Below are 12,808 nucleotides of genomic sequence, written 5' to 3'. Positions count from 1 at the left end.
CATTGAGATGGTTGTCTCTTTACCTTGTTGACAATTTCTTTTGCTGAGCAGAAGCTTTTCAGTTTGATGTCGTCCCATTCATTTATTTTAGGTTTTACTTCCTTTGCCTTTGAGGTCAAATTCATAAAATTCTCTTCAAGACCAAAGTCCTTGAGTTTAATTCCTATATTTTCTTCTATGCATTTTATTGTTTCAGGTCTTATATTCAGGTCCTTAATCCATTTTGAGTTAATTTTGGTGTGTGGTGATAGACAACAGTCTAATTTCATTCTTTTGCAGGTGGCCTTCTAATTTTCCCAGCACTATTTATTGAAGAGGCTTTCCTTTCTCCACTGCATGTTTTTGGCTTTTTTGTTGAAAATTATTTGCCCATATAAATATGGATTTACTTCTGGACTCTCGATTCTGTTCCACTGGTCCATGTGTCTGTTTTGCTGCCAATACCATCTTCTGATTTTCTTAATAGTATTTTCTTTTCTCTAGGTTACCTACTTGTAAGAATACAGTATATAAAACATACAACATACAAAATATGTGTTAATAGACTGTTTATGTTATTGGTAAGGCTTCCGATCAACAATAGGCTATAGTTAAGTTTTGGGAGAGTCAAAATTTATATGGAGATTTTCAACTGGGCAAAGAGTTAGCACCCCTAACCCCTGTATTGTTCAAGGGTCAACTATAGTTCCCTGAGAACGAACACATATGAGGTAAACTTTTGGGGTCCCGGCATATTTGAAAATATGTTCCTCCTACAACTTACTTGATAGTTTGGTTGTGTATAGAACTCTAGGTTAGAAATAATTTTCTTTCAGAAGTATAAACACCTTGCTCCACTGTCTTTTGGCTTTGGTTGTTGTTGACTAATCTAAAGCTATTTTGATTTATGACCCCATTGTTTATGACCTGTTTGTTTTTCTCTGGAAGGTTGTAGGAGCTTCTCTTATTCTCTAATACTTTGAAATTTCACAGCGATGCGCCATTGTTTGAATCTATTCTAATCCATTATTCTAAGTACTCAGTGGGTTCTTTCAGTCTAGAAACCTGGGTCCTTCAGTTCCAGGAAATTTTCATATATTGTTTCATTAGTGATTTTCTCCCATCTTTTTTTCTCTCTTATTGTTATCCTACTAAGAGGATATTGGAACCCTGGGCTAGATCCTTAATGTATTAAAATATATTTCCTCCTGTTTTTCATCTCTTTGTCTTTTTTTTCTCAATTTTCTGGTAAATTTTATCTCATTTGTCATTCAGCCTTCTATTCAATCTTTCTTTTTCTGCTCTCATATTTTGAATTTATTAGAGTTCTTTTGGTCTGAAAGTCCCTATTTTATCACATCCTGTTTTTATTTTATAGTTGCAATATCTTCCCTTATCTCTGAGGATATTAAGTACTGGTTTTTTTTTTTTTTTTTTTCCTCTGCATGGTTCCTACTTACTTCAATTGGTCATTTTTTTCATGACTGATTTTAAGAATTGGGGATTAAAACGCAAATTGCAATCTCCGAGTTTTGGGGAGGAATTCCTTTACCGAACTTCATGATAGGATGACCCTATTTAGGTATTTGTTACATAGTCCCCCACTGTCTTTGGGTCACTCTTTTCCGACTGGTCAGATACTCCAGAGAAGTTTCTTCTAACCTCCTGCCAAGAAGAGAAAGAGAACAGTGTTGTTGTCTCGTATGCTGACGTTTACTTAATTCCTCTGTTTTGGACACCGTACTTGCCTTTATCTGTTCCAGTTTCCCCAAGGCCAAAGACCCTCTGTTTAACTGTCTGGAGAGTGAGCCTCTGGCCTTCTGCTGGGGTGCAAGGGGCACGTTCTAGCCTCTCACAATGGAGGAGGGATGCAGGCTTCTAACGGCTTCTTAAACAGACTTCTGACCCATCCTTTTTGGTCACTTCTTCCTGCTTCGCCTGCAGAGCTCCTTGATGCCTCTGACTCCTGAGCTTTTGAGGGGTCTACAGTAAAAGTGGAGGCTTCCTGGCCTCCTCCACTGCCAGGGCGACTCAATTTTCTCAGTCCTCTAAGATATCATGCATCCCTTGGCTCTCTCGCCTCCTATGTGTTGTTGCCATTGTCTTTCAGTGACTCGTCCTGGTGGATTTTTACCTTTGCATAAAAGTTCCTTTACTTTCATGTTGGTGGGGTTTCAGGAAAAAGCAAGGGTGTGAGTCCAATCTCCCGTTTTCTTACATTTCTTGTTATGTGTGTACTTCTCCTCTTGTTTGTACGATACTTTAGGTTTTTCTGCCTCTTTCATTAGACTGTAAGATCCATAAAGCCAGTGACTAGGTTTGTTTATTTTTCCCATCTTAATCCCCACCCTTATTTTTTAATAGTAAAAATAAATTTTTAACTGTGATTAAATATACATAATATTTATTACTTTAACCATTGGTAAATGTACAATTCAGTGACATTCAATACATTCAAAAACTATCACCATTATCAATACCCCCAAATTTTTCATCATCTCCAATGAAAACTTCGTACTCATTAAACAATAACTCCCCCTCCTCTCCCACCTTCATAACCTCTATTCTACTTTCTCTCTCTATGAATTTGGCTACTCTGGGTACCTCATATAAGTGGAATTGTACAGTATTTGTCCTTTCGTGTCTGGCTTATTTCACTCAGCAGAATGTTTTCAAGGTCCATCCATGTGTCAGAATTTCATTCCTCTTTATGGCTGCGTAATATTCTATTAGATGAAATACCACATTTGTTTATTCATTCCCCTACCCCCATTTTATCTGTAGTGGCTTGAACAATTCCTAGTACATGACAGGCACGAAAAAGTATTTATTGGATGGCTTAAGCAACTTCTTCCCGTTTTAGGATCTAGAAAATTCCCACTTATTCATCAAGGCCTAGCACATACACCTCCTCCTTTGAGAGGCCCTGGGGACTTGCCTAACACAGAACTAAGCACTCCGTAGTGTCATGCAGCCACACCAGGTTATAACTCAGCTCCCCCATGTCATCTGGCAGCTCCCGAGGGCAGGGCCAGGGCTAGGTTTACAGCCTGACTCCAGGAGTGTTGGTTCAATAAATGGGGAACCCTCTTTCTCTCTAATTTGAAATCGTAGTTGGGACTTTGCAGCCAGTCTCCCCCAACTTCTATTCCACATCTTTGTTTTGAAAGTCAGTTTACATTACAGTGGTTGTGCAAACAGGAAAAGAAGCCATTAAAATGGAAATAGAGAAATTTGGAGAGCTTAGCAACCTGAAATGAAATCAGAAAGGAAGGCTTTATTCTCATGGGGCATGTGAGTCTCTTCTAATGCTCTGAAAGCTGAGAATAAATGGTCATTAAGGATCTTTTTTTTTTTTTTTATTGTTGTTGTTATCAACAGCCTTTTTGTTGGCTTTCTTAAAACAGTTTATCCCTCTTCACTGAAGAGGAGCCTGGGGAGTCTTGAGCCTGGTGCCAAGGCCCCTGGGACTGTTGTTGGCAGAGCCTGGTGCCCATGTTGGTGCCTCCATGGGCCACCACCATTGGTGGCCTCTTCATCTTAGTTCCAGGTTTCCTGGGACTGGAAGGGATTGGAAGGGTAATGCTTCTCTTCCTTCTCTGTGAAGCAAGGAGAGTCACACCTACTTGACAGGAGTATCGAGGACAGGCTGCCTATTCCTGGGCTTGGCACTATGCTGGGCACCTGGTACATGTTTGGGAAAGGTTGGCTACAATTATTACCCCAAAATGGGTGGCAACCAGTTAGATCACTCATCGGTCATATCACACAGCTTTCTGTAAACCTTCCCCACAGGTTATTCAGTTCAAGGCAACCAGAACAACAGCAAGCATCTGGAAACTTCCATTAGGCTAATCCCTCTGAAAGAAATGGACTTGGGTTATTAGGAGGAGGGAGATCTGAGGAATATACAGAATTGATCCAAAGAATTCAGTAATCCAAAACGAAAAAGACAAACAGCTCAGTAGGAAATGGGCAAAGGATACTAACAAGATGGCCTAGAGAACAAACCCAGAAGGCAGTGACCTCATAGCAAGGCGTGCCCCCTCACTGGTGATAAGGAAAACGCACATTCAATTGTGGTGAGGTACCAGTTCAGACTAGCGGTGTTAAAGAGTGTGGCTGGGGCTGTGGAGTGACGGAACACACATAGCCGAAGGTCCCAGGTACCCACCCCCACTGCAGGCCCTTCCCTCTCCTATGCAGGAAACCGCCATTGGCACCTGGTATAGGTAGCGTTCTTTGAACTGTCACTATATATATATTTACCTACCATTTGGAAAAAAAAAACAAAAAAACAAAAATGAAATTTTCTGTTTAATTCGCCCCCCGGTGGCATCTAGCCGGAGGTCGTAGGAATATAGTCATGCACCACAAAATGACATTTCTGTTAACAACAGACCACATATACAGCAATGGTCCCATAAGATTACAGTGGAGCTGAAAAATCTCTATCACCTAGTGACATCACGGCCATCGTAACATCATAGCGCAACACATTACTTGTTTGCGATGATGCTGGTGTAAACGGACCTACTGCACTGCCTGCCGTATAAAAGTATAGCACATATCATTACATGCAGTACGTAATACTTGATAATGATAATAAACGACTGACTATGTGACTGGTTTATGTATTTTCTATATTATGCTTTTTAATCATTATTTTAGAGTATACTCTTATTATTTATTTAAAAAAAAGTTTGGTCTACAGCCATGCCACCCTGAACGTGCCCGATCTCGTCTGATCTCAGAAGCTAAGCAGGGTCAGGCCTGGTTAGTACTTGGATGGGAGACCACCTAGGAATACCAGGTGCTGTAGGCGTTTAAAAAAAAAAAGTTTGCTGTAAAACAGTATGCATTGTTAGGCCGACAGTAGCCTCACACATCTCGTGTTTACCACGTCTCTCGCTTGCATCATTTTATTTTGTGCTTGATATCATCTTGTATTGTTTTGTACAGTAACAATACTGTACATGTTTGTAGCCCAGGTGTGATAGGCTGTACCGTACAGCCTAGGTATGTCGTAAACTATACCACCCAGGTTTCTGTAAGTGCACTCCGATGTTCACACAATGACGAAATCGCCTAATGATTCTTTTCTCAATGTATTCCTGCCATTAAGCAGCCCATGACAGTAATGCACTATCCTTAGGGGCTGCTTAATCTATCCAATGGTTCCCAAACTTCCTGTGAGGTCATTAAGTGAGCCGATTTCCATGTCCCCGGAGGAGGAACATTCATGTGGTGATGCTCCACAGTCCCAGTGCTATCCTCAGTGGCCTCTGATACCGCCCCCGAGGAGTCTTGACTATGCTCTTATCAATCTACAGACCACCCAGCAGCTCAGGATCTGCCAGTTGGGAGCAGTTTGGGGCCGTACCATTTGCAAATTAAAATATGTATATATACATTTTTTCATTGTGGTAAACAGACACAACATAACACTATTTTAGCTATTTTTAAGTGTACAGTTCTGTGGCATTAATTATGTTCACATTGTTGTGCAACCATCACCACCATCTCCAGAATTTTTTCATCGTCTCAAACTAAAACTCTGTCCCAGTTAAACAACAGCTCCCCATTCTCCCCTCCCCACAGCCTGTGGCAACCAATATTCTACTTTCTGTCTCCGTGAGTTTGCCTATTCTAGGTACCTCATGTAAATCATGTAGCCATTTGTCCTTTTATGACTGTCTTATTTCACTTGGTTTAATGTCTTCAAGGTTCACCCATGTTGTAGCATGCGTCAGAATTTTTAAGGTCGAAGAATATTCCATTGTGTGTATACACCACATTTTGTTTATCCATTTATCCATCAGTGGACACTCAGGTTACGTCCATCTTTCAGCTCTTATGAATAATGCTGCTGTGAACACAGGTGTGCAAATATCTGTTTAAGCCTGTGCTATAATTGCTTTTAAGACCGTAGGACAAACATTTGGCCTAGCCCCTTGTTTTGCTATGAAGCCTGAAAGGTTAGGGTCTGCCCGGTGTCCACAGCCAGGGACAAGACTCGTAAAGTAGCCCGAGGCACTAGGCTGGGACCCTCCACCGCCAGGCCATGAGCACTGGTTATGATTCTGACCTTTCTCCTCTCTGCAGCCATGCCCTTTGCTTTCTGTACAAGAGAGAAGCTTCCTTGGACGGAATTTGCCGAGTCAGCAGAGGATGGGCCCACCACCAGGTTCTGTCAGAAGGTAGGACATTAACTGCTCCTCTGGCAGTAGCTGCCAGACATGTGCAGGTCCCAGAGCAAGGCCACAGCTGCTGGGTGTGGCTCCTCACCATGGAAAATGCATCCGCTTGGTGCTTGTTTTGCCAGATAAGGTTAGATAAGACTCTTTGCTACCCTTTTTTTTTTTTTTTTACTGTACTTTCACTTAAAATCATGAGTTTCAGAGCCAGAAGGGCTCTTAATGGCTTTTTTCAGGGAGAGAACTGCAGCCAGGGAAGGGTGGCCTGGGGATGACCCGATAGTAGGTTCTACAGTGGCAAAAGGCAGAGCTGGCACTTGGGGACCAGGGACAAAGTTGAGTTCTTGTCCAAAACTGTGCTCCTTCACTTGCCGTTTGCCGGAGTTATGTAAACTTCTCTACATGGCCTGTCTCATCAGCATAGAAATTGGTCTTCACTTTTCTTTATTAAACCTCGTGATACATCTTGTATGATCTCATTTATACAAAATGTCCAGAATAGGAAAATACACAGAGGCGGAAAGCAGATTAGTGGTTGCCAGGGGCTGGACAATGAGAGGGAATGGAGAGTGATTGCTAATGGGTATGAGGTTTCTATCTGGGATGATAAAAATATTCTAAAATTAGATTGTGGTGATGGTTGCACAATTCTGTGAATGTGTTGAAGACCGCTGAATGACTACTATAAAATAATATTGAATGTCAACTGTAATTGAAAAATAACAATAAAAAAAATAAAAGAAATTTAATTATTTAATTAATTTTTAAAAAGTAAAAAAAAAAACAAAACACTGAACGACACACTTTGAAAGAATGAGTTTTATGCTTTGTGAATTATATCTTGATAAAACTGTTGTCAAAAAGAAAAAAAAACCCTAATGTTCAAAGAGGTTACAAATGGTAACGTATCTTTATTCTCACCTCAAACAAAAGAACTCCTGTCATTTCTCCATGTCCCGTTTCAGACTTTATACATGTACTTAGGGGTTTTGGGAGCAGAACTGTAATCATGGTGGTTCTGTCAATACTGACTTGTGATTCTAAACATCAGCGATCTCAGGCAGTAGGGGAAAAAAATGTCTCGTCCACCAGGTTGTCGATTCTGTGCTATGGAAGAAAAGAGGAAGGGGACTGGTTAGGAGGCAATTGCAGATGACATGGCCGAACTAGGGCTAGAGGAAGAGAAAAGGAAGAGTAGAAATGAGAATTGGTGCCAAGGGACACACGTCTGCATCGAGAGTGGCCAAGGGGCTTATGGCCGCCCTCACATGGCTTATAGCATCACCTTCCACCCCCGAGCCGTTCCCTCTCTCCTGTCATTAAGGCCAGAGGTAATGACAGGCTTGTTAGAGTTGAGGACAAATGACCTGCTGGGGCTGCTCATCCCCGTGATCACCAGGTTCTGATGCTCTTATTTGAGACAAAAAGAATTCAGTGTCGGAGAGCCATTTTTTAAGAAGATATAGATGAAAAGTACAATGATTATTCTTTTTTTATTTCTTTTTTTATTGTTTTAAAAAAGACACGTAAAATTTACCATCTTAACCATGTTTAAGTATACAGTTCAGTACTGTCAAGTACATTCACCGTGTTGCGACACAACCTTTTCATCTTGTCAATCTGAAGCTCTATACCCACCAAAATACTCCCTTCCACCCCCAGCTGCTGGCAACCAAAGTTTTACTTTCTGTTTCTACAAATTGGACTACTGTCGATACTTCACATAAGTGGATTCACACTGTCTTTGTTCTTTTGCGACCGGCTTATTTCACTTAGTATCATGTCCTCAAGGTTATCCATGTTAAGGATGGCATCCATGTGACAGAATTTCTTCCCTTTTTAAGATAGTATAATATTCCCTTGTATGGATATACCACATTTGTTTATCCAGTCACCCACTGATAGACACTTGGGTTACTTCCACCTGTTGGCTACTGTGAATAATGCTGCTGTGAACATTGGGTGTGCACATGTCTCTTTGAGACCCTACTTTCAATTCTTTTGGATTATACCCAGAAGTGGAGCTGTTGGATCATATGGTAATTCTATTTTTAATTTTTGAGGACCCGCCATACTGTTTCCACAGGGGCTGCACCATCTTATATTCCCACCAACAGAGCACAGAACAATGATTACTCTTATTTTGCTGAGCTTGGGGCTCAGGACATTGGCATTTAGTCTTCCAAACGACGAGTGATGGCTCTGAACCAAGGCTGGTTATTTAGAAGAACCACTAACTTCTTCAATAAAATACCTATGGCAGTTCATTTGAAAATAGGACTCTGCTATATTTATCATTTTTCCAGCTGGCAAAGAAGCATGACATGGTGGTGGTGTCCCCCATCCTGGAACGAGATGGAGAACATGGGGACGTTTTGTGGAACACAGCTGTGGTGATCTCCAATTCCGGAGCAGTCCTGGGCAAGACCAGGAAAAACCACATCCCCAGAGTGGGCGATTTCAATGAGGTGAGCTGCCCCTCAGATCACCAACCTGGCTCACTCACTTTTCTGTGCCTAATCTCCCTGAGCCTTTCTGTCAGGGAAGTTCCGTGTCGGGTCATGTCACATCATGCGACACTGGAACATAGAGTGTCTGCAGCACCCAGGGGCCTCCCCACATTACCCCACATCACACAGGCAGACAGGATTCAGGAGGGACTCCCGGGAGAGTCCCAAACACTTTTAGCACAGAGGGGTATTTTTTTTTTTAATATTACCTAATTTGACTTCCTGAAATTCTTCTTTTAAGTAAGTAATATATAAATTAAACCAAAAAATTGTGTACAAGCATGAAATAATTCCTACAGTCCCTTTCAGGCTCTGAGCTCCTCACCCGTCACAGCCTAGTCCTCGTTTGGAGAGTGGGGGTCCTTGTCCATGGCTCATGTGGGAACTGAGTCAGCCATGTCCACATGTTGGGTGACAGTTGGTGAATGTGTGCATCTGTGCACATATGTATCAGGTGGGGCTTCATCCCCGAGATCAGAGTATAAGTCAGGGGAGCTGTTTTGTTTGGTTAATGCCAGTTTGTGGGTGGGTAGGATGGGGAGAGTGGAAATTTGAAGGAGGAAAATGAACTCTACCTAATACCTGAGATGAAATCTGAACTTGATCTGTAATAAACAGTTATTCAGGATGTGATGTTTCCAGTCTTTCTTTGTTATCCCTGATGTGTGGGAGTCCCAGCCGCTCTCAGGCTGGTCAGGTGGATGAGAAAGGATCTGCAAAGCTAGCCGAGGCTCCCTGGAGAGAAAGGAGAACCCAGCGTTTCTCAGTAACAGCTGGACTTGGGGGCAGGAGGACGTGTCCCTTGGCTGTTTACCCTGAGATTAATCTTTAGCTCCCTGCAGACAGTGAAGGGCTTGTCTCGACGCCCCAGGATCTGCTCTGGTGTCTAGCACATGTGCACTTCCTGGTTGCTGCCCGACCCTGGAAAATTTTGAAATTAATGGGAGGATGAGAAATGCTCCAGGAGCAGATCTGTTTGGGACCCCAACCTGCCCTCCACCCTAACCCCAGCGCCATCCATGAAAATGTCCCAGAGCCAGCACCCGAGGGGGCAGGTGAAGAGGGAGGGATGGCAGGACTGTATCCCACCTGTCTGCCCAGCAGGGACTTCCTTAGCTGCCCAGGGACTTTGTGGAGAAGAGCACTGTCAGGGTGTGTGTTCTAGTCTCAGATGGGAGTGAGTGACCTGGGCAAGTCACATGTCCACTCGGGCTCTGGTGTCCTTCCCCTAGCAGGCAAGGGTTGCTCTGGATGAGCTTCTGGTCTCTTTGGCTCTGACCTTCTTTATAGGAACATGTGATTGGTGAGGACATTGACCAACTTATGTTAACACTGACCAAACCTCAGCCTTTAGCTGTACCATGACTGAAACCCAATCAAAGTTTCTCCTTGGAAATACTGTGGGAAGTTGCTTTGGGGTTTTTTTTGGTATGTCACAGAAGAAATTGTGGGTAAATGCTTAAGCCATGGTGATTTCCCCTTGGGTTGGCTTGTAGTTACTGTGTCTGGGGGTTTTTGTGTGTGTGTTTTTGTTTTTGAAGCATATTGAAATTTTGAAACTTAAAGTAGAGTCACACCCACGAGTGTCACTTTTGGAATACTGGTGATATTTCATTTTTTTCTGCCAAGTCTAAGGAAAGGGAAATCTTACAGCTCAGAGGCTTCAATATATGGCCCTTTGTTTTCCAGTCAACTTACTACATGGAGGGAAACCTCGGCCACCCCGTGTTCCAGACGCAATTTGGGAGGATCGCGGTGAACATTTGCTACGGGCGGCACCACCCCCTCAACTGGCTCATGTACAGCATCAACGGGGCCGAGATCATCTTCAACCCCTCGGCCACCATCGGAGCACTCAGGTCCCTCAGCAGGCGGGATTTGGGAGGGTTCTTGGAGGTGGGTTAGGTAACAGGCAGGCGTGACCACCAACACAGCTAACAAATCCGAGCCCTGGGATTGCATGTTGCATATTTAACCAACTTTTCCATGAAAAAAAAAAAATCAATTACAATCCCTCCTAAAGAGCTTCTCTGCTGTGAAACACTATCCTTTGCTATGACTCTAAACCCTGAGATGATAATGATCCCCACCATTTGCCCCCAGAGTTGTCAGGATTCAAAAAAGCTCCTCTTTTAAAGTGACCGGAGTAGTGAGTGTCTGGCCAGCATTAGCTCTCCTCCCCGTCACAGCTGCTGTGCTCCTGGGGGAGCCGAGGTGGCGCTGTGGATTCCTAAACCTCCTGTCTGCAGCATCCAGTGCATGGAGGGTGGGCTTCTGGGTAAGAGGAACAAATAAGGGAGTCGGAGCTGAGAGGGTCCTTAACAGACCAGCCAAGTGGCTCTGAAACTTGTTTTTAACCAGCAAAGTGTTTTCTTCTTAAAACACCTAACACGTATTCAGATGTCACCCTAATCCTGAAACAGATTAGACTGTTCTGACCAAGGCAGTGGGGCCGGCCCTGCCAACTCCGGAGGTCCTGGGCAGGACCCCTGGGGCTCCGCATTTAATAGTAACAGCCGAGCTAAGATGACTCCGCATGACCACTACACTTCTACTGCTTCTCTCTTCCCCAACGGCTGAGCATTTGGGTGGTTTCTAGTTTCGCATCGTTGACAAGTACCAAAGCTCTAGGAATTTTGTGTGTAAATATCTTCCTCCCCAGCTCACTTCCTTCCAAGCGCTCGGGTACCTGGATCAGTAGGTGCTGGCTTGCACTCTCTGTTGTCCTACTTGCCAGTACCCCAGCGGTGTGGGGGTTGGGAGGGTGTCCCTGGTTCCTTTGTGGGGGGCAGCTGGAAGAGTTCTGGTAGTCAGCTTGGAGTTCCCTGGCGGCCCACAACTGTCACTCTTGTCCTTGTTTTCGACGAAATTTAAGTCAAATTTCTTCTAAATGTCAGAATGTGATATTTCCTTTACCTATTCTTTTAAACAAGGTGCCCCCTTCTCTAGAGTGACATCCCCTCAAGCATTCTGATTTGCACAGCAGGTTTCTTCTTGAGGCAGAACCCAAACCCTGCCTGCTACCTCAGGGTCACGGCCCTGTCTGCGCATGTGAAGGTCACGTCTGCGTCCAGGAGGGGTGCTGTTCAGTGGAAGGGGGAATCACAGTTGTAGCTTTCCCCTCAGAGGATCTCCCTGCGGCCTCATGGCAACTTGCTCACTATGACAGTTGTGATATAAGGTGGTTACTGGTCCTCTAGTCACCTGGCCTTGGCAGAACCTCTAGGCCACCCCGTAGGGCAGCCCCCTCCTGTTAGCCATGTGTAAGGCATTCGGCAAGCTCCATCTCCCCGCAGGGCCCTGAAAGAACCTGAAGCCAACACGCTGGGCATCTGGGCTGGCTCTTGGGCCAGGGCAGGCAAAGCTGTGGTCTCAGACTCCAATGGCCACCTCCCTGACCCCGCTCCCTTTTATTAGCCTTAATTTGCAAGCAGAAGCACCCGGCGTAATAAGTACATAACTGCTTATGTCCTCAGCTGCCTATTCGGCTTATAAAAATTATTGATTTTCCTTCCTCAGGCCTTTTAAGGGTTTAGTGAGGCTGGCAGTTAAAATGCTAACAGGTCTTTTGGAAAGCAGTATGTTTCATGAGCTATTAAAATGTTCACACCCTTTGATGTGAGATAATTATACCCCTTTGAACTTTACCCAAAAGAGGAAAAAACGTCGTACACTTGAAGAAGTTTCTGGAAGCTCTGCTTATAATAAGAAAAAGCTAGAAGGGAGAAAAATGTCGGGGTTAGGTAAGTTTCAGTCCACTTCTTCCATGGGTTATTATACAGCCACTAAAAAGAGTCCTTATGAAATGATGCCGCGTCGTGACAAAAGCCCATGAGTAAAAATGATATTTCCAGGCTGTGGTCAGAACTCTGTAAACATTTTTTGGTGCCAAGATGGTCATGGAGTGCGGAAACATTACAAAAGATCATTTATTAGGATGGTGCAATTCCGGATGATTTTCTTAAAATGATAAATGATTATTTGCGGAATCGATTATGAGTGCTTTTAAGCACGATGCTGGGCAAATCCCCACCAGCTTTACACAAGCATCGGCTGCCAGCTTCCAGAATCATCTATCCCGATGTCTGGCATCTCCCGCTGCCCTGCTCGCTGGTTCCGCAG

The 12,808-nt window shown here is 43.7% G+C and overlaps 1 protein-coding gene and 1 non-coding gene across 2 annotated transcripts in view; both read left to right on the top strand.

Moving 5' to 3' along the window:
• The window catches only part of UPB1 (beta-ureidopropionase 1), a 29,437-nt gene that overhangs the window by 10,422 nt on the left and 6,207 nt on the right, over positions 1-12,808 (top strand). Inside the window, exons 3-6 of the mRNA XM_006908728.1 lie at positions 3,463-3,529; positions 6,085-6,179; positions 8,483-8,644; positions 10,376-10,545. Coding sequence (XP_006908790.1) covers positions 3,463-3,529; positions 6,085-6,179; positions 8,483-8,644; positions 10,376-10,545 — 494 coding nt within the window. The remainder of the gene's footprint in view (positions 1-3,462; positions 3,530-6,084; positions 6,180-8,482; positions 8,645-10,375; positions 10,546-12,808) is intronic.
• On the top strand, positions 4,686-4,804 carry LOC112477265. Its single transcript, XR_003045377.1, has one exon. It is a non-coding gene; the product is annotated as a 5S ribosomal RNA (ribosomal RNA).

Source organism: Pteropus alecto, unplaced genomic scaffold, assembly GCF_000325575.1.
Source record: "Pteropus alecto unplaced genomic scaffold, ASM32557v1 scaffold113, whole genome shotgun sequence".
In the NCBI taxonomy this organism is placed as follows: Eukaryota; Metazoa; Chordata; class Mammalia; order Chiroptera; family Pteropodidae; genus Pteropus; species Pteropus alecto.
Note: the sequence above shows the minus strand (reverse complement) of the source record. Positions and strands in the feature narration are given on the sequence as shown.